The sequence below is a fragment of the Pieris brassicae genome, chromosome 4 (genome assembly GCF_905147105.1).
Source record: "Pieris brassicae chromosome 4, ilPieBrab1.1, whole genome shotgun sequence".
NCBI lineage: Eukaryota > Metazoa > Arthropoda > Insecta > Lepidoptera > Pieridae > Pieris > Pieris brassicae.
Genome location: NC_059668.1, coordinates 19,388,874 through 19,411,752, shown reverse-complemented (window position 1 = coordinate 19,411,752; position 22,879 = coordinate 19,388,874). Strand labels below are relative to the sequence as shown.

The window sequence follows — 22,879 nt, the reverse complement described above, 5'->3', positions numbered from 1 at the left end:
CAGTGGCATTCTGTGAAGGCGGGCCGGTATGGAACTCGGCTCTACGTTTGGGTCGACGGAGCTCTCACCACTGAGCCTATGCTGGCACATGCCTATCCCCATACTGCTAGTGAAGCTTCTATCGTGCTCGGTAAATAACATCATAGCTGCCCAACATGCCTTATTATTTAGATTTTTTAAGTGTACATAAATACTTCTTTATAAAAATGTATTTTAAAAAATACAACGTTGCAGAATGCGTAGATTTCAGCAAAAAAACCAAGTAAATGCAAGTTCATGGAAATATAATGTATTTTTTTTGTTATTTAGGTGTATTAACACCAAGATTACAAACTTTTTCAATGTTAATATAATTTATTTATAAGTAAGAAATTGAAGTGGTCGCCAATCCAGCGTCACTGTCATATTATCGTCCTGTATTCCTTACGTTTCAATGTACATTACAAGGATTCCATTTTCTTGGTTGCAATAACCATTTTTTTATTTTATTGCTCTCATAATTAGGTTCTCTTCGCATGGATCTAAGTTTTTCAATTCCAAAAAACCGGGTACGCGATTGGACCGCCTGTACCAGCGCTATGACCATCATTTTTCTTTTTTTCATTGTGTAATAAGGAGAGAACTGGCATACAAATGACCCAATATTTTGTGTCACTGTCTCCCGTTCTATAAGAAACGGTCACTTATCTATAAGAAATATCTATTCGAGGTGCTACCGATGATATTTTGTATTCTGCCTTGACGTCCGATAATGAAACTCAGCTGCAGGTTTTAGTCCAAACAACTCCTCGTAACAGTCTCCACGGTAAATGTGATAGAAGATGCAGAGAGACATTACAAAGAGAGTGTTGTATGGAAGAAACTGTAAGCAGTATCCGCCCATTTACAATCTTTGTCATGTTTTTTCTCATTTCACAATTTTTTCTCATGTTTTGTATTATTGTGATGTACCTAAATAAAGTATTATTATTATGTTTGGTAATTGTTCACTTTTGCTCTGAATCGAATCATGATCGTGGTACACTGTTGCATACAGGCCTGAGCCAAGTGAACACTGGCTTTCATGGGTTATTATTATATATTATTGTTTAGAAATTTGCATGACATTGATGCATTTAATATAACTAGGCTTTTTGGAGAGTGGTGTAAATCGATTTAGGGAATTTGATAGATTCGTTATGGGATTATTCTTATTATTGTAATCATTTTAAATTTAAAAATAAAATAACAGGTGGAGCTGAAGACTTGGCAACACTCCCATTCGACGTGATGTTAGGACCTCCTCAATCGTACGTTGGATGTCTGAGGAAATTGCACGTTAACAATATTTTATTGCCATTGGAACAACAAAATATTGCAGGTATATTACGTTTTGCTATTTATATAGTTATAGTTGTAACCGCGTCCCTAGTTCAAAATATAGTCACACAAATCGTATAGGCCAGAAGACCTAAGTTCAAATACCTGTTGAAAACAAAATCTTTCATTTTATTAGGCTGTACGTATAAAGAAATATAATAGAAATTAGAACCAACCCTTTTTAACGAACGTTTACTAAGATCATTTACATACAAAATTGGTAAATACAAAGCCTTAAAGCCTTCGCCTATGATGACATGAAGACAGCTTTTATTTCAGCTTACAACCTTGACTAACATTTATTTAATATTTTGTTATATGATATACTCCACTCCTACGCATTTTTAGGGGGTCAGAATGTAGAGGCCTGTGAGGGCTCGAAATGTGAGAGCGGCCGTTGTAGACGCGCTGCGTGCAATCCCGCGCATTGTCCGTCGCCAGCTCGGTGTAGAAATAACCGCTGCGTATGTCCCGCAGGCCTAGTTGGAGATCATTGTCAACAGAGTAAGCATCAAATAACTTATAGTCCTTAAACTATAACCGCCGTTTTATTATTAATGTCTAAAGCCGGGTATCCACTATGTTCGCGAACCTCAGCACGATTGTAACGTATCTAATTTAATTTGTCTGAATCTAAAAGATTAATGAAATAATACAAATTTAGTAAATGTCAATATTAAACGTTTTACTAGTTACTTTATGTTGTGTGATGTAGTTAATAAATCTTAGGGTTTTTAGTTTTCAAGATTTTTATTCAAAAATAAAGATAATTTTTAAGGAATATTTCAAAGATATAATCAAAACTATATCATATTACATAAATGAACAAAGACATCTTATCTTTTAGATGTAACTATATCAATACCACAATTTGATGGAGACGCAATGATTTCTTTAAGTCGACCAGCCTATAGTATCAGCGGACAAAGGCTTAGTACTTTACCAATGAAACCAAGTTTTATAGCATTTAATTTTAGTACTGCTGATCCCAGTGGACTCTTACTATGGATTAATATGGTAAGCTACGTAGTTAAGCTACACACAAAAGTAACTGATTTTGTAATAAGTACATGCTTGTACAGTAGATACAGGTTTCATTTTAATGCTTGTTATACCACGCGTCATATTAACCGCTAGTGAAATGTATTTCCAGGTAAACGAAACCAGTCGTTTAATATCATTTTTAATAAATCATGATTGGCAGATCATCGTCAATATTTGATGTAACAGTGCAGTACTATATGTTTCTATATTGTCTTTGTCGAAAATATAAAATCTTTTTGACATTATCGCATTCGCAAATAAAAAGGTTTATTAGCTTAATATTTATTATAAATTATATCTTCGATCTCGAAGTTTTTGTATGCAATGTCGATGTAGCTCTCACAAAACTATGGCGCTGGAGTTGGGGAGCTAGGGAGTCATAGAGTACTTACAAAGGTCCACTTGTTGACAGTTCTTTATCATTATAGGGAAATGATTATATGGGTCTTGGTCTAGAAAACGGTTATCTTAAATTAGTCTGGTCACTACACTGCAATTATGAAGACATTAGACAACCAAAAATCACGTCCCGGACGATTCAGTCGGGCTTCATGGCAGACGGATTATGGCACACAGTTGAATTACATTTGAAGGAAAACATATCACTAAGTGTAAACCAGGCTGTATATATAGAAGAGATGTGTATGAGCGATCATGAATTCATAGATGTGGAAACTTATATCGGTAAGTTTAACCAAAAGACGACAATTAAAGAAAATTACTTTAACTGTGCATGAAACGCAAATTTAAGTAGAAGAATACTAGCTTAGGCCCCAGTTACAGCCTAGTTTCACGATTTTAACTGGGGTTTAGGTTGTAAGTGCTTACAAACATTTTGTAAAAAAATTAATAGACCTTGGCGATTGAAGATAGGCAATATATTGCAAGTTCTTATCGTCCGTTCTGCGACCTTGATTTGAGAACAAGCAGTTGATTTAAAATATAAACATTTATTACCTCTATAATAGTTATTATTTATGTAATTGTGCTATACACCTGTATATATAACTGCATAATTCTACATAATAATAAAAAAAATGCATATCGTAACTAATAAAACTAGATAATCTAAATACCGCAAAAATGCCGCTAGTGTGAAGCAAGATACTTGTTTGAACCGTCATATCTTAGGTAGGAGTTTTGTTCGTCTCGTAATTGAGGCATTCTAGTACAAAAGTGTTCATCTTCCTTAAGTTCTTTGGCTATTTTGCCAGTTTAAATTATGGCTTAGGCAAGTTTGCAGTTAAAAATTTCATCAAACATTAAGTCAAGACCAATGCATCGTAATTCGATTATTAAATTCTAATAACTAGTTAAATTAAATGGTAATTAGATGTTTAAACTCTAAACTATATATATAATATCTTTTTGTAACAGGTGGCCTGACTGACAGCGACACCAAAGTGAGGAAGCTGTTTCCTCAGAATTTTCGCGGTTGCATCGATCATATATCAACTGAAATCAGTCACTTAACAAACTTCACGGAAGTGTACAGCGAGAACTTAGCCACGTGTCAATCATTTCCTACAATTTGACACATTTCGAAGCACCTAACCCGTATTGTCAAATACGCATAGTACAAATTTTTCTAGTCTTCATTATTTCTATGTTTTAGAATCAATTTATATCTTTCTATAGATTTGTAAGTCGTACTTTAAATAAAATAAAACATTGTCGTACACAAAATATAGTTTTATTGATATATTCACGTTTAATAAATTGTATACATAACATCATCAAATATTATATTATAAACATATACATTTCGTTATACGTTACTAATTCAAACACAAATACAATATGAGATGTTATCCCCATTAATACATTGTAATAAAAAAAATAGTTTCAACATAGTGTAGTTTCGGTATACAGCTCAACACCAGATAATATTTACATTCCCATAGAGAAACATGTACATCTAAATAGAATTCATTAGGCCTATTTACACGTGGAATAAACTTGGAATGCCTGTAGTATTCAATTTTGATTGCGGCGTATTGTACAATATAAAATTCATTTAGGAACAATTCCTTTATACAAAGCTATAAATTCTGATTTCTAAAAAAATAAATATTATATTAAGCGATAAACTAACCGATTGCACATTATGCTTATAAATTTTTCGAAAATAAAGCATTGCCAGCTGGGCTGACAAATTGGCACTAGGGTTAAGTGCGGTCGCAAGTTCACTGCCTCGAAAACACCAAGGAATGTCTAATGAAACACAGAGATACACGCGTAGCGAAGCTTATTTAAAATAGACAATGGTAAGCTCTTGTCCAAGACAAACACCGATGGAGCTATTAGACATTTAATGCATTAAGGCCTAGGTGATTATAACTTTATTACTATTATAATACCACATTAGTTGACATCTTCAAACAACATTTATTATCGTGAATGACACTAAGAACATCAAAGCGAATTGCATAAAATGCATTTCCTATCTCCATAAATGAATACAATAAACTTACTTCGCTTATCTACAAACTATTTCATGGAAAAATTATATTTAGAAGAATATCTGTTAATATTTTTTCTAATATATCAATAAAAGTAACAAACATCGAAACATGACTTTGATCTATTTTTTTTTTTTAGTTTTTTTGGAAATATATTCCTTACACATTACGGTCGCTTCCGACATTACTTAAAATACCGGGTGGTAACAATCTCAATAAATTTTATAATCTCTAAATTTATAAACAATTTATTCTATATTACAATAATGTCATCGATAAACGTCATGTACTATTAATAAAACAAATTAATCAATATTAAGCATAAAACATTAAAGGTATATAGAAGTTAACGAATATTATTAATAAGGAGTAGTATAATAATTTGACATTATAACATGCAAGAGGAGTGGGCACACCCCACACATAGACGAATAGTTGGCTTAACTCCGCTTTGTCTAACCGCTCAGTCGGTCCACATCTAAGTGTTTTAAAAATTGGATTCGAAAGCCCATAAAACAATCCTATAGAAAGCATTTCTTTTAAAAAATCAGTCTCAATCGCATAAGGAGGTGATCACAGCACACACACTGGAAACTCGTTGCTATACGCGGGACCTCGCCCCTCTAATCGACTCTATCATTACAGCACCGACATCACTAATTTGCTATGCTTATCATAAAATATATGCAACATACTGATTGAAAACTTTTATAAAAATATCAAATGTATGGAAAACATACAGAGATAGGAGATTGGTATCGGAAGTGATCATATAGCTAAAACAATTCAATATTTAATAAAATATATAAAGCTGCTAAACTGAATCAGTATAGACTAGAAACGAAAGTCGAAGACCGACACACGAATGTAACACTTTCTACGATACAATTTACATTGAAATGGCAACATCACTTTCATACGTATAAAACATCTACGAGCGTGGACTGATTGTAAAACATGAACGTCGTACAAATGTAGGCCGTCTGGGCGAAACGCCGCAATACAATACAAAAATTAACACCGATATTTGAGCTCGCCTAATCGTAGTGAATATAAAAGTTAGAAATGAAATATTACACTAAGCGAGATATAATAACTGCCGTCTCGTATTAAACGATGGAAGTTATGCTAAGTATGTACAGTTCGATAGATCGGGGCGGAAGCGAAGGACTTTCGAAGCGTTAGGATTTAGATTTAGGCGAACATATAAAACGACGAATTCGACCCTCGTCCGCCCCATCGAGACAATTCGGATACTCCTACCTAAATATAATTGCACTCCTGAAGTCGCGTATGCCGTAAACGCGCACGTCACTCGATTTGTATAAAAAATTGCACCGTACCTTGTTCCCGGATCGAAACATTCCTACTACGGATACAAAAAAAGGAACGGCCCAAACGACCGTACCTAAAATCAACGAACCTAAAACGGGCACTGGAATCCTGAATCAAGCAAGGCCATCGGGCCATACGACTCGTAGGGCGACGGCTAGAGGCGCGCCAGGGCCCGGGGCCTGGCCGCCGCCAGCGCGCGTCACGGCACCGGCTCCACCAGCCGCTGCACTAGCACCGCCACCAGCACCGCTAGCAGGAGGAAGCCGCCCGCCATCACTAGCGCCACCTGGCGGGGAGACAGGGTGCGCGGAGGCCGAGCACGGCGAGTGCGCCCCCCGACCGGGGCCGCCCCCACGGCGAGCCGAGTTGCACCGGACCATGCGCTCGTCAACCCGTTACGCACGGCGCATACGCGCAACAAATACTCCGCGCTGTATTCCAGATCTTCCAGTTGGAACTGCGTCTCCGTGCCAGAGTAAATCTGCGGATCGATATCAAAATCTGTGTCATATTGTATCGTAATTGATTGTTTATTTTCAGAGAGCGTCGCCTATTTTGTATAACGTATAATAGATGTACACATCTGATAGCCTAAATATAGGCTATATAGTGTGGGTAATATTTAGTCAAAGGTAGAATGTAAGTGCACCAACCTGTTTGTACACGGCATCCTTAGCTCGGGCACACTGTAGCACGAACTCGGCATCGTCGAGAGGTTCCCAGGCTACGAGAGCGACTTTCGGAGCAGTGAGAGTGGCAGATGGGGCCGCGGGCGCCGGAGGTGGTGCGCTGGGCGTGGTGGAGGCCACCGCCGCCGACCATGGGCCTCGGCCGCCGCGTTCCTCGCTCGCCCGGATCCGAAACCAGTACGTTGTCGCCTCTCGCAGCTTCTTCACCTTGCAGGCGCGCGCCGACCCACGGTAGACGGGTCGGAACTCCCGCGCGTCCGGGGCGCGCATCTCGACGCAATACTGGACTCCCTCGGTCGCTTCGGCCCACTCGAGCCGGATGTGGTTGTGCGCCGCCTGCGCCACTCGCAGTCGCGGCGGGGCCGGTGGCCGCGGCCGTGTCCCCGCTCGAGCCTCCTCCGACCACTCGCCGAGCCCGAGCTCGTTGAGGGCCGCCACCCGAACGCCGTACACGGTGTTCGGCTCGAGGCCCTCCACCAGCTGCTCCGGCGTCGACCCCTCGGACTCGAAGGCTTCCTCTCCGACTTTCACTCGGTACGATAGGATCTCGGCTCCGTGGCACGCCGGCACCCGCCAAAACAGATGCAGCGAGTCGGCGGTCGATTCGTGTCGGATGCCCGTCGGAGCGGCGGGAGGGGCTCGCGGGGTCAGCGCATCCTTCATACCCGACCACGGCCCGCGTCCCGCCGCGTTGGTCGCGCACACGCGGAAAAAGTAGGGAGTGAACGGGGTCAAACTTTCGACCACGTACGTCGTTTCGGTTCCTCGATAGACTTGTGTGAACGAATCGTCCACGTTTATTCCGCTCATTTCTACTTGATAGTCGACGATCGGAGCGCCATTAGAAGCGGGCGGAATCCATTCGAGGCGTGCACTCGTCGGGCTTTCGATCGTGGCCACTGGAGGTTCCGGAGCGTCGGGAGGAGCCGCCTTCGTCTCGAACCGGAGGGCGGGTGAGGGCGCACTCACACCTACGGCGTTACACGCGGTCACCCATAATCTATACTGAGAACCGGGTGTTAAATCTCTCACCGTGAATTCGACCTGTGATCCGGTGTAGGCCTGTCTGACGACGCCGTCGTCGCCCGCTATTTCCACTCGATATTCGGCGATAGGAGCGCCGCCCGTGCATTCCGGAGGACGCCAACGAACCGTCGCTACAGTGGCACGGGGATCCGTGACCAGTTCTGGTGCGCAGCAAGCCCCGGGAATTGTCGCCTCTGTCGAGAGAACGTCCGAGACGGCCCAGTCGCTCTCGCCGGCCACGTTTGCACACCGAACTCTGGCACGATAAGACGTTCCCGGTGATAATCTGTCGCAATGTGCTTCTCGTTCGGTACCTTGATAAGTGCAGCGGTAGCCTTCACCGCCGTCGAGCTCCAACGTGTAGGAGTCAATCTTGGCCCCACCGTCGTCCCCGGGAGGTTCCCACTTGAGCCTGAACGCTCGCGAATGTACCTTCCCGCGAATCGCCGGTCGGCCGGGAGGGCCGGGTCTCTCCGGAAGCGTAGTGTAGGTCACTTCTATTGACCAAGGGCCCTGGCCGTCCGCGGTCTCGCAACGTAATCGAAATCGATAGTCCGTGGCTCTCCGTAGGCCCTCGCACACGTGAGAGCAATCGGGTCCGCTGTACACCGGCAAGAAGCCGTGCCCTCGGCTCGCGTCGTCCATCTGCAGAGTGAACTCCTCATCGGCGCGGCGATCCCAGTTGAGCTTGAGCGCGGTGGTGGTGGGGTCGGACAGGAGTGGCGGGGCGGGCGCGGGTGGCGGAGATCCAGCCGTCCACACCACGGTCTCCTCGCTCCATTCTCCGCGGCCGCATTCGTTCACGGCCGCGATGCGGAACCTGTACCGCGTCTGCGGTCGGAGGTTGTTTACTGTATGCTGGCGGGTGCGCGGTCGCGTGATCTCTGCGAAGCCCTCGCCGGAGTCCATTTCGAGAATGTAGTGGGTGACGCGGGCGCCGTTTTCGGTGGCGGTAGGCCAGCGTAGGAGTAGCGAGGTCCGCTGCCTCTGGGTGACGCGGGCGGAGGGCAGTTGGTCCGGGGGTGCGGGGGGCGCGCGGAAAATGGCGGCCTCGCTCGCGGCGCCTATAAGCTCGCCGGCGCGGATTTGTAGACACACCGAGTATTCACAGCCAGGCCTCAAGTCTCTTACCCTGCAAAGACATGCATATATTTTTATAAAGAATCTCTCAAAATATTAACATTTAATATTTTTAATTAATGAAAAAGTAAAGTAACTCATCACAATACTCATATCACAGTTCTCCATCTGAAGTCACAGTCACAGTCTTCAACTCTACTACATAATTGAAAAGATATTGCAAATTATATGATTCAAACTATTGTGGCAATTGACTCTAGTTAATTATTATTTTTAAAACACACTTTTCACATAAAAATTTGTCAAACCCTACTTCATTAACTAGACAAACCAATAAATTACCTGCACGATAGTGAAGGTCCACTATAAATAGCCTTGTACCGACCACGGTCTCCCAGTAGTAAATCATATGTCAGATCAACATTGGGCATAGTCACACCTTCTGGTATTGGGGAGTTCCACTGCACGAGAGCACTTGTTGGGGTCATATCACTGACCTGAAATTGTATTATTATTACAACAATACAATTAATACATATAACAACATCAACAAATCTTTATAATATAATAATAATAATATAATAATAGGATTTAGAGACTAAAAATTTTCTTAACTTAAAAATAATAGGTATTCAATGAACAAAAATTAATAACTAAATAAAGCAGTTTGCTTATGAGTTAATTATGTGTTTTTTTTTAGAATAAGCAACCTATGAAATTTATAATAACATGCTCTATTTTGCATTACCTGAGGAGTTCTCGTAGCAGACAGCAGATCTAGCAAAGCTTGTGTATCATTGTCATCGTCGCCCTGTATTGAAGCACCTGCTGAAGAACCCTCGCCCTCTGACCATGTTCCTGATGAAGCTCCACCACTACCTCCTCCACGTCCATTAAGTTCTTTGCGTGGCGACAGTGACGGCGTACTGGCACCGGAGTTAATTTCTGTAATTTCATTGAATCAACATTAGCAAATACATTAACTCTGATACATTTCTAAGATTTGTTTTCAACTAATTTAGAATTTAAATTGTGTAAACTTTAATTAAATTAAATTGGTATCTAAAACTGAATAGACATATTCTAAACTATATATTTTCAATTATAAGTTAAAACATATCTTTCACATAGTTCTTACTGTGTAATTACCTGTGCCATTATTTCTATTATTTTGCTTCCTTTCCAGCTTCTGTTTTAGCTTTGAATACTGCCGCTGAGTTCTTTCATCTTTTGGGTATAATGGTGGTGGTGGTGAATGCTGCATGTGGTGTGGAGGCACGTGATGGTAGTGTGTTGTGTACCCCGGATTGTAGAAGTGCTGTGGACCGCTTGCACCATTTGTGGGACCCTGGAATGTTTAATGATCCAAATGAATACGTAAACAAACATATGGCGCCTAAAGCCCGCCAGTAACTTTAAGTTTTGTTTAGTCCTATTATCGAATACAATAAACGATATATGTAGATACCTCGAAAATAATAATAAAAGTAATTCACTAAACCGTTTATTAAAAAACTCAGTAAATATTGCAGTTTAATTCAAATACCGATAAGTGTTAGATTTCTTAATAATATTTCTGGATATCTTTAAATACACAGACTAACCTCGGCTTTTTCCTTTTCATCAAGTTTTTCATTGGAATCGCACATAATTTTCAGAGAATTACTTCTTATTTATTGTTTACGTAAACTACTATTCAAGTTATCTACCATAAACGTCAATATTCAAAACCTAAACGTCAGTGCCACGTACTGCCAACATGTACACTTTGTATCAATATTCAACGATAACAAATAAATTCCAACGTACGCGATCGATTTAATATGACGTATAATAATTATTTAACAGAATAATATCCGCTTAGTATACGTGTATCACGGTTAACTTCAACTTTATAATAGCTGTTCTCATAAAATAGTCGTATAAATTTCATGATTGACGTTTGGTTTACGAATAATCGATAAGAACTGATGCCGGCTACATATCGGTAAACCGTGCATTTGGTATGAATAAAAACATTAATAACCAATAGTCTGTGTTTACCTTAGTATACTAGTACTTTAGCAAAAAAATTCAAGCGAAACAATTTCCATTTTGAATAATAATAATTTATAATATTATAAACACTAAAAATGCAAGCATTTGTCTTTCCTATTTAATTTTTATAAGATGTCGCTAAATTTTTGAAGTCTTAAAACGATACACATGTAATTCCTTTAACGCTCCCGTTGTGTGGTCGCGTGTTTTCCATAGATGTTGGTTTTTAAGGCGTATATTTATTATAGATTTATAGTCTTGTATCGGCTTTTTGTGTAAAATTATTGATGGATTTTTAGATAGGGTGTTAGAAATAATAATTTTGTTATTTAGAGTTTTGTGCATAGGTTTTATTTACTCACATATGGGTGGGGTGGTTGGTGAAGCGGCTGGGCCTGATGGTGGGGCTGTTGGTGATGGGGCTGGTGATGCGGCTGGTGATGATGCTGGTGCGGGTGTACCAGATAGTGCCGCATGCCCTCATCCATCACTGGCGGCATCAACTGTGGCATCATTGTCGCTGATGTTACCACCGGCATGCCAGCTATTAGATTGTTTTTTAGTTAAATTCTTTCATATAATAATATCGTATTAACTTCAATTTTAACTTTGTTATTTTAATTGTAAATTTAAATGCAGTATATTTATGTTTACAGGCGTTCAGATTTTTAACCACAAGTTAGAATCAATTAGTACATAGAAAAGCATTTATATGACATATTACTGACAAACCTAATTGCTAATTATTAACTTAATTACGGAAAGCCCGGGTCAGGAAGATATAGAGCAAGGCGAAGGAGGCTTTTGCCAAAAAAATTACATCCTTTCCATATGTGATTTTAAATAAAGTCAATTAAAGTAAAACTAAAGCAGGATATTTTATTATAAGCAATTACAAATGTATGTTTTTTAATACTGTACCTAAATCAATACATTTTACGTGAGGTTTGTCATTGTTCTTTATAAGTTATTCCGGAAAGAGTGTTAACCTCAACTACAACGATGAGTCAGGTTCAAATGTGAATGAAGAGTACATTAATGGGCAACACATACATATTTGGTTTTAATTGGGAATGAGTTTAAATGAAAATAATTAAGTTGTTAATCACCTTGTTTAAGGAAGTATTTAATGAACTCGTGAATCTGTGTCTATTGTTTATTTTTTGAAGGTATCTAATATTTATAGTAATTTCAGTTAGCTGTACTTTACAATAATTTTTGCCATTAAGGTAAAGTTACATATTTGATATTTTGAGGCCATTATGGGTTATACATTGACGACTCATTTTATTGTTGTTTGTAAGCATTGTTGTGAGTGAAGACAGACAGGGGAATACGCAGCCCGCCAACCGTATTCAATTTGACAAATGACATTGACGTCGTCCGTTCCGCTTCGGAATTAACCTCTATCCGATTTGGTGAATCAAATTAACACAATTTTTATCATGAATACTTACTATAGTCAGCGTGCATGGTGCACATATGCGTGTGTTGCGGGTGCTGCGGCGGGTGCGCGCACATCTCCGGCTGGACATAATAGGGCTCCGGCGGGTAGTACTCGCCGTAGTAGCCGTCGGGGGCGCCGCCCGTGCCGCCCTCGGCCACTCCCACGCCCACCATCCTCCACGCTAGCAGATCATTGTACGCTCGAGATGCATCCGTGGCCTCGGCGCACGTGACGCACTTCTGTCAATCTGGATAAAAAAGTCATACATTAGTCAACAATAGTTAATAAGTAGGATTATCTAGGATAGGTGTAAACCCTATATTATAAAATATATTTATGGCTAAACATAATTCGCGCAAGCATCGTGACGGTATTTCCCTTTTAAATGGATGCCTGTCATGGCGTCTCACGACTTCAACTTCGATGAGCCCACAATCTGTGTCAGTGATTATGGCATCAGTGGTTTGACAATCTACGTTCAAGCGTTGCTTACAAAACCACAATGCATAAGACAAAGCGCTTTGTTTAAAAACTACAATTGAACAGGTACTCAGATTGAAATACTAAAATCGACTGGATTAGGAAATTGCCAATGATCTAGACTTCTATTATGGCAAAGTATTGAAAGTAACATATTGTGAACCAAAATGCAATGCTGACAGAAAAATGTAGCGTATGCGATGGGGATTCCCCTTGTAACAAGAAATCAGAGACCTTACTGTAAAGTAAGTAAACAAAAACTATTACGAATTGCAAGCTATATTCTGACTTCGAATTTGATTCTTTGTTATGACAAGAGTGAAGTTTGAGTTTCCTAAAATGTTGTGTTCTTTATAAACTATACAAACACATACATAATCAATACATAATATAATAAATCAGTATTTTTACATTGTTTTATATAAAGCAACAAACTGTCTCGAACACATTGTAGTAGAATGATAAGTCTAATGTTTAACCTGATTTCGCTGTTACGAACAAGTTCTAGCTTCTAGTTTCAAGCTTGAAGATTAAACTCTAGAAAATATACAGAAAAACAAAATATAAGGTATTGTTAGTTCAAAGCTATTTGAATGCAACTTCTAATAATAGCTCGATAATTTGTTTACAACATCGGAGTTACGCTCTTGACTGGATATCGATTCTATAAATTGTTTAATGAGCTGTAACTGCTTGGAAGAAGAAAAATATTTCACAAAAAGGTCTTTGACAAATCGCATTTAAATAATGCACAACGCTGGAATGGTTGACGGGTCCTTATCGCTACCATATTGATTTTGTGTTACTGTTGAAATATTTAGACCAGACCAAAAGATAAGCCACGGTTAAAAGAACTTAGAAGACTACAATGTAGGTACAATGTTAAGAGCACGTAGAAGATAGGCGTATTCCAGGCCGTCATTCATCGACTGATTATATTTAATTGAATAAACGGTGAGGTGGCGATGCGTTCGCGCCGGATTCCGTCCTCTTGTTATGTAAATATATGTCCAGTCCGTCTGGCAGGGTCACGGACAGAAACGCAAATAAAGACAAAATTACTACACGTGTAAATTGTAATGGAACAAACATTTTCGATCGTGTCAATACATTAAATATATGCTCAATAGTCGCTCTGTAATAAACAAAATTTGTTTAGAAAAAAAATTGTTTAGAGGTGGCACTAAAGTCTAATGGTAGGTATATCGATTTCACGCTAGCGTAGGCAATTTAGCGTATACGTTTTTATGAGACTGCTATCGTAGTTCGGATAATTGAAACCCGAGTACATATCGAATGCCTAATCTCACTGCTGACGCACATACCAACATTTGCACAGTTATGAGTTATGTGACGTTCTAGAATTTACTTCGAAGAATTCGTATTCGCAATCTACAGAAATACCATGCCGTGAAAAGTGTCACAAAAGTAATATTTACACATTCCTAATTTTATCGCGGTTTATCAAATTTTGCGTGGCTTCATTTGGAATTTCCAAATATCAAGAAGTGCAAAAGGAAGTTATCTAAACGCGTAGCTCGAGTCGAGAGCCGAGACGTTCTGAGAACTCATTAACATAGCAAATGTAAGGACATGGCATGAATCGGCCTACTAAACATCGCTTCGCTACATTTATATAGAGTATTTACTATTTAGCGCTTGGATAAATTTTGAGTTTTAGATTTGATAGTTATTTAACCTGAATTTATTTATGTCTCATCTGTGAGACTGAAGATGTAGTAAATATGCCGTATGGATTGTATAAAGACGAAGACATGGCAAGGTATCGACTTGACTGTCTACGTATAAATACATTTAAAACATGCCTTTATTCGTCCAATTATATTTAAATAATAAGGTTATTTTAAGGGAAAGGGGATCCGAAGGGATGAAAGCCTCCAAGTTCTTCCATTTGTCTCGTCACTAGTGTTTTCCGTGTATGGTGTAGAATAAAACTTCACCTACGTATCTCTATCCGAAATTAAAATAAATTATATTTCATGATCCCAAAAGTAAATCTATTTAATTAAAGGTAACGTGCGAGATTTATTCCTTGATTAAAGCCCCAGCTCTTTGATCACCAGTACTATCTCAAAGGCCCCACCTTAAATATTGGCTGTGCACTTTAACTCCATGTCCCAAGAGTCACAATTTTAGGTTTATTCTTTAAATCTGACGATGTGACATATAAAGGATGTAGAGAGAATGTATGGGAGGTAAGAATTGTTTACACTGATATTATTAAAGTAAGCTGTGTATTGTTTACGTGATAAGTATTAAGATTACATTTATCTTATCTGCTATCAGAGTAAAAATAACACAAATATTTCATCATGTACTTAAATTGATGTTTATTCAACTAACCCTGTCTTGCGGCGTCATGCGTTGATTCGTTCGTACTCTAAAACTGTTGTACTAAAAAAAATATTGTTGTGTTGACTTTTACAGTTCTGTTTAAGAGGTGTGTATATTAAGTAATTTAAAATTGAATAATATAAAATCTATATATCTTCCCAGACAATTTTATGTTGCTGATCTTTTACAATCATAGGTCGCTCATACAGTTTTTGATCAGGAGGCTTTTTGTGTCTTTCCACGTCAACTTTTATCCTGACGATGTTTTTACAGTAGGAATGAGTGTTAAAAATGCGCACATAGGAACATAAGTCTTAGCCACGACCAAAACCATTTTAGAAATTGTAAATAGCTTTTTAAGGTGTCAAGACATCATGTGTACAGATCCCGTCAGATAAGTTGTATACCGTGTCGGTGTTAACGCTTTTAAATCAAATTTCAAAAACACAAACAAAACTATATGAATTTTAGAATTAAAAAGGTTTTAACGGTGTGTAAAGAACGTATAAATATAACATTACTACAATATAAATTACATCAACCCAATCGCTTTTTAGAACAACGACCTCAATTCGTCAGTAAATAGAATATGATCTATGGAGCGCGCAGGCTCCACAGTCCACCCACATGCATCCAGGCACCAGGGGGCTGAGTCTGCCCACGCTTTGACATTTATACTACAGTTTAACTCAAAATCTCATTTTCCTTTATTACGCCCACGTCTGCGTTTCGGTTTTCCATTTTCACAAAATATTATAAATAACCAACCCGAGCAAAGGTTCTTAGGATTGAACGATTGAATGTTCTAGGACGACGTATTGTTCGTTTTTTCCATTATTTAAAAATAATATGTATATTATATGGCCTGGTAATATGGACGGGAATTTCAATTCCCGGCATAACAATAACTCACTCAGAATCTGAGATCGCCTGTTAAAGAGATAGTGAACAATACGTTTTAGTTCTTACCTACGATCGCTTGGTTCACTTATATCAAATCTAATAATTTTTATTACAAGCGACTAGCACAAGCTATTATTGAGTGAAATAAATTCTTGATGTAACCAGACTTACAGCTTACACAATTATCCCGGCGCCGGCCGGGCACACTAGAGTACATTAAAACCGGAAATGGCGTGCACTTGAACCGTGGATGGCCTATTCCTGGATCGGGGCCAATGACGCGACTGGGAACTATCTATAATAGCTATCAAGCCATACGGCCTTTGCTTTTAAATGTTTAAAAATACCCAACAAAGCTTTGATTGCTCAGTGATTACTATGTTGTGATAGCTTCGTACACTGCATTGCCAAAGATTACGGATCGACGGACGTTTAATTATGTTTGCCTAGATGTACTACGATCCTTGCGTAGAATGCCTGGCGAACCCTGAGGGCCCATCTTAAGGGTGTGTGAAGGGCTGAGGTGTTTTTAGTGGGTGGGGTCTCGCTACCCCTCTGAATAGGAGAGGGATTTGAGTGTAGACCTAGTCCCACAGTCCCGGCGTCAAGCTCGACATCCATGGCGCGAGCCTGCGTAAGCGCATATTCACCTCATTAAAAAAATGTACTACGCTATTCGACGCGAGATGAATTTGTTTGCTGAAGAAAAGCGTCGTGAGGACACCAGATTGTCTTCAAAACTCGACCAAATGTCTTCCTCCAACCTGCCCTTGGTTAGCGTGGATTATCAAGCCCTAAAGTAGTTGTATAATAGTGTTGATAATTTAAAAATGAGTGTTGCAAAGCCCCACCTTTTTAGAAGACTTTATTGAAATACAACCACGCATGGCACCGAAAAATAAGACGCAAAACAGGTCGTTAAAATTTTAACATTTACAAAACCACGTTTATTGAGAAGGCCAACGAGATTATTTCGAGAAGCTGAAAGGCAAATAGCAAGGTCAGAGTCTAGTTCCTTTTTGAATTCAGTTGCATAGCATCATCCCTAATGATTATTGTTAATATGAATTAAATATATCAATATTTTACGTTATATAAAAATACTAAAGTTGAGTAAAAATCAGTAAGTCCTAAGTCGTTATGTACACAGTCAATCCTATGTTCGTATATTATGATTGGTGCTATCTAGTATTATAATTTCAAATCGAAAGTCTTATACATAAAAGGCAAACTAGTCTGGATGCTCTTCGGTGTGAAGAAATGAAGTAACAAAGCTTTCTCTCCATACCTATAAAGTATACTACCGGATATAGGTACTTAATTAATCAACATTAATAGGTACCATAAACAAGAGACACAACGACTTTATAATAGAAAACGTTATTTTTGAAAATAGAACTACATTTAATATGCATAAACTAGTTTTTAATTAAAACAAATTCAGATTATGTTGGTTGTCATTTTTAATTGATATAAAATGTAAAATAAAATTTTAATGTTTTAGAACGATTTGATTTGATTCGCCATATATGTTTTTCACATTCCCCGTTCAATTCTTCTTTCATAGAACTGTACTTGTTTTTTTTTTAAAATAGGTTTAGTTTGGGATAAAAATTTCTTAATCAATATAAAGGGTATTAAACAAATAAATAAATAAATCACTTATTTATTCGTATTAACGTTACAATTCACAATTTACACTTAAAGAAATTAAGATGTTATGTGATTAAATCATTATATTTAGATTATTTAAAACTTATCTTCCTTGGACATTGCATTGTTACATAACTTCCAGACAAACATTGTGTTAGATTGTCGAGTTGAATAAATAAATATGTACTATCAACGCAAGTTTTTACACAAACCCGTTATAGTTCTTGTTTCACAATACAAATAGCAACCGTTATCAATTGGCAAACTGCCGAATGAATCATTCATCTGGCCACGCGACATAACCTCACAAATATATCAAACATTTTTACACATATATATATAGTCAAAACCGTTTACGACGACATCGTTTAGAACAACATACCGGTTATATTGACCAAAATCAAAGGTGAATTCTTATGTATTGAATACTTAATAACAAGATCATCGGTTTTACGACCAAATTAGTAGTCCCTTCGAAGTCGTTATAACAGATTTTGACTGTATTATCCTATTATACGTTTTATCTATTAGAAACCCTAACATCGATCTAGTCATGTCTTTTGATGTTGCTCAAAAGGATATCTGACGGACAAATTAATTAATAAAAAAATATCTAAAAATAATTCAAATAGTTATTGTTTTGTGAAAGTTCTGTCATGTTAATAATAATCACGTGTAAACCTAATATTACGTATTTTATTGCAACTACAGGGGTCGTGCATCGACCTCCAAAACGTTCAGACGCTACTCAGAGGTAATGTCTCCCGCCGTCATGTTCCATGGCACATGTTCTGAATGACAATTGCGCGGATCGCATATATTATTGCAAAGAATCATCTCATTACAACAATTTTTAGTTTACAGTTCAACTTCGGTATCGAATTCGAATGGCGAATATGTGGGTAGACACAAAAGTATATTTTTTTACTACTAAAAATTCTACTGTAAACTGAAAGCCGTCCGAAAAAGTGTCAAAGAAAATAATACTATTACTTCTGTGATAGCTTTATACGATAATTTCCATGTTTACTATTTCCTCCTACCCACCTAAAAGTTATTTCCCTATGCGCATTATTTAGGCTCAAAGGCTAAATAGTGTATTATGTTATCAATAAAATTTTAACCGTCATTCCCAAGTCAAGCCACGCTACCAGCTAGAAATGAGTAATGAATGAAGACGCTATTTTTGGCTTCGATAACGTCACGTCAAATATTTAGAACACGGAGTTATCAATTTAATGACGGTTAACAACCCAATAACCAATGCGTGTATGCATTTTGGTTTTACAACATGTCATGGCTGATAAAATAAACCTTTCATATTTGTTGCAATCTTGCTCGCTAAATGAATTGCTTTATTTTTACCACCATGATAACGTAAATGGAGCACAAACTGGGCCACATGTATTATTTACTATGTGCAGAATGGAATGCGTACACGCAATAAGTCGACACAACATGAAAAAAATTATCATTAGCATTATACCAACTCGTTGTTAACTGTTACAAATATATTTTATTATTTTGTGTAAATAGGTAACGAAGACACTATTGTGCTAAAGATATAGTCTGAAATAGAATACAAAATATATACAAAAAGGTTCCAATATTTTAAAAAGGAAACATCAATAAAAAAATATTAAATATCTCATTCAGTTACGCCGTGTGATAGTGTAAACTGGGTATGTACGTGAGTTTGTGTATGTGGGGCGTCCTCATGATGCAGGTGATTTAGAGCTATGGATATTCTTAATACTATGTATTTTTAATCATGTTCCGTGATAGCTTAAACAAGTCAAGGCTTAAATAGTGAATGTACGTACAGGCTGCGCGGTACAAAACTGATTTTAAAATACCGATTTACTGTGAAGTACTGGAAAATCATATGATAATTGTAATTAATGTAGTATGAGGGTATGTATGAAAGACACGTTAGGGGCTTAAAATTGGCTTTGCTGAAGCCTAGCGCTTTGATAAATAACTGTTAAACGTAAAGGATAAAGTATTGGTGAAATCGCAGATGAGGCTGGCTTATCTTGCGCAGGATGCAGCGCCTTTTCCGTTCGAGTTACCGCGATAGGGCCTCCTACGCCTTATTATGCTTTGTATATTTTAATTGCGGGTTTCTATTTTGAAATATAAATGAGGTCTGACTTAAGAATGATCAGCGAAGTTTAAAAACAAAACCAGTGGCGCTACAACTTTTTTTTAGGTCTGGCCCTTAGATTGGTATGTCTGTTTCATGATCTTTTGTCAATCTAATATATATGGAGGCGATCAGCTGTGCCTGACACATGCCATCGACTATTTGGGTCTAAGGCAAGCCGGTTTCCTCACGTTTTCCATCATAGTTCGTGTGTCAAGTCTATTGCTGCATAGCCGGGGATCGAACCTACGACCTCAAAGATCAGAGTCGCACACTCAAGCCAACACTGCTATGAGCGGTGTTTAATTGTGGTTAAAAAATTAAATTGTACATGAAAAATGTTACAGTTTTGCTAAGAATATACATTACATTGTTATACAGACAATTGCGTGTCCACCTTATTGTATGGGTGTCCGTCAATTAGCCCTTAATGGACCCTATTCACGCTATTGTTATGAATGAAAACAAAATAGGTGAAATGTATTATCAAGATATAGACAAAAGATGACTTATATGATACGTGACGTATGTCACAGCGACTGGACGACGCGACACAAACGTAGGTTAATAATTTTTTGTATCATATAAATTACTTCCGTCACGTAATAAAAAACAATAAGGTTGAATGAGTTTTTGGGTTATCGTAAAATTCATTTTTTCATTTGTATCGACAAACAGATTTAATTATTATACATATTTAATTTTAATTATACCGATAATTGATTTAGATTATACCGTGAATCATAATCGAGGAATTGCTGTTTCTTAATCGTACAAGACAAAGAACATTTCTTCAGCACCAAAACCAAACCAACTTTCTTAAAACCAAAAATTTGTAATGATTAAAACGGCTGTATGTTGTAAGTGTTTAGTATCTTACTATAGTACTATGCATCTGTTATGCTAATTCTTTTATGGAAATGAATAACGACTTTCTCACAGTGCAATAAGTAATACCTATTTCAACTTTCTAAAATCTGTTTTTCTCAAGCGTGATGTAAGAGCCGTAATAATGTACCAAGAACTGTGACTACGATCTTGGGCTAAAGCAGGTGTATTTCTCTCACGCAAAAATCATACGATACGATAATATGCGTCATTGTGTCAAATCTATACGGAATTGTAATGTTATTAAAAACTTACATTACATTGAGACTAAAAATAGGATAAAAAGACTTATGATTTTGTGAATAGCAAAAAATAATAATAAATTCACGGTAATCTAACGTTTGTCTCTCTTTTCAGTCTCTCGCTTTAGGTTCCGACTGATATGTGTCCACCGGTTTCTATTCAGCGCCTCTTTTATCGATATTTCCATAATATTTCTGTCACACGGCTATTACGTAATAACATATAAATTTAGCTTGAAACGTTAAAGCGATTTTCACGGTTAGCTCTTATACCTACAAATATTTGCCATAAAATTTAACATTCACGTTATCGCCTTAACCCAATCAGTAAATATCTTCAAATCAACGCAAAATCACAAACATGTTTTATACACAGAAATTCAAGGGGTTTTTCCCCCTTTTAATCTAGCAAATATAGCCAAGGCGGTGCTTGTTCTGTGACTGGAATTGATAAATACATGATGACGAATAATACTAACAATATAAATCTGAAATGGTTTTCCCTAATCTTTGGAACAACGGCTTTAGTACCAATACGAGAAACGAATGAATGAAACTTGTTGCAAAACGGGAAACTTGTTGAAAAATATTCCTATTTGAGAGCTTCCGTTAGGTGCCCTGCGTAGTGAAAGTATATATGATATAATTGTTACTCTGTAAACTGTAAATTTTCTAAATATGCGACAGTCTATGTTATTAATCCCTACATACATTAATTACAATTATTTATATTTGAAAGCGACAGAAATCATAGTTTTAACGTTACTCAGCAAAAAAATGGTCTTAAACTTAAAGAAATACGAGGAACAAAACAAAATTGCACTTACAACTGAAGTTACTGATAAAGTTACGAATAAAATTACCTTCAGAATAAAAGTGTACCAATTCTGAAAAGGCCGGCAACACATTCGCGAGCCCTCTAGCATTAAGAGTGTCCATGGCGGTATCACTTAACATCAGGTGAGCCTGCCCCTTTGACCCTGTTCTATAAAAAAAAAATCTACATTTTTCGGGTTATATTTGTTATTCTTTACATACCGTTCGCGTTAATTGTTATAATCACGCATTGCCCAAACGCCAAATTTACATTGAATAGTGCAATCAGTAGTGAAAATGCTGATAAACCCGAAAATGAGGGTACACGGAGTGACGCGACGTGGTGGCAATGACCTCTACATAAGTAGCTAAACAATCCAATCTTGCGAAATATTTTAGACATGTCGATGACACGAGGCAGGGCGTTTTTAATTTTTATTTTAATGTTTAAAGAACTTTATTTCTCAAACAAAATTATATTTTATTTACACGAGGAACATTATCTATATAAGAGCGAGATACACTCTATTTTCTTAGTTCAATTATTATAACAAAAATGGTAATCAGTACAACTCTACGCTTTTATATTAATATTTTTGGTAAATCATTAATTTATATAGAGCCTTTCTCAATAATCTTGTTTAATTAATTAATTTAAATCCTATAAAATATTAAAATGCTCTTTATAATATAAAATTTGACTAATTTACATTCCATTACATCGTTCGTTATTTTCGTTAAGTACTTACTTGCTTTTTTTTTCAAAACATAATTCGGCAAGGTAATATTTGTATGGTTGAATCCATTAACATAACAAAAACATTAAATATATATATATATATATATGATTTACTTGATTCATATATTTAATTTATATTATACAGGCTTTATATACAGTGTGAAACATTGGTTTAAAA

At 37.5% G+C, this 22,879-nt stretch overlaps 2 protein-coding genes across 3 annotated transcripts in view; one reads left to right on the top strand and one right to left on the bottom strand.

Moving 5' to 3' along the window:
• The first annotated feature begins 54 nt into the window (after positions 1-54).
• On the top strand, positions 55-4,044 carry LOC123708622 (protein eyes shut-like). The gene is made up of 6 exons (XM_045659417.1): positions 55-130; positions 1,232-1,360; positions 1,708-1,863; positions 2,207-2,376; positions 2,832-3,087; positions 3,781-4,044. The coding sequence occupies exons 1-6, from the start codon at positions 79-81 to the stop codon at positions 3,936-3,938; spliced, it is 921 nt and encodes a 306-aa protein (XP_045515373.1). The 5' UTR covers positions 55-78; the 3' UTR covers positions 3,939-4,044.
• A 36-nt stretch (positions 4,045-4,080) lies between these two features.
• Positions 4,081-22,879, bottom strand: part of LOC123707946 (fibronectin type-III domain-containing protein 3a) — a 31,487-nt gene continuing 12,688 nt past the window's right edge. The window contains exons 2-8 of one of the 2 annotated variants that reach the window (XM_045658282.1): positions 12,490-12,726; positions 11,395-11,576; positions 10,145-10,343; positions 9,744-9,940; positions 9,338-9,492; positions 6,854-9,047; positions 4,081-6,681 (exon numbers count right to left, since the gene is read on the bottom strand). In XM_045658282.1, the coding sequence (XP_045514238.1) occupies positions 6,400-6,681; positions 6,854-9,047; positions 9,338-9,492; positions 9,744-9,940; positions 10,145-10,343; positions 11,395-11,576; positions 12,490-12,652 (3,372 nt within the window). In that variant the 5' untranslated portion in view covers positions 12,653-12,726 and the 3' untranslated portion in view covers positions 4,081-6,399. Of the gene's footprint in view, positions 6,682-6,853; positions 9,048-9,337; positions 9,493-9,743; positions 9,941-10,144; positions 10,344-10,599; positions 10,868-11,394; positions 11,577-12,489; positions 12,727-22,879 lie in introns of those variants that run through there. The other variant, XM_045658283.1, reaches the window with a different exon arrangement.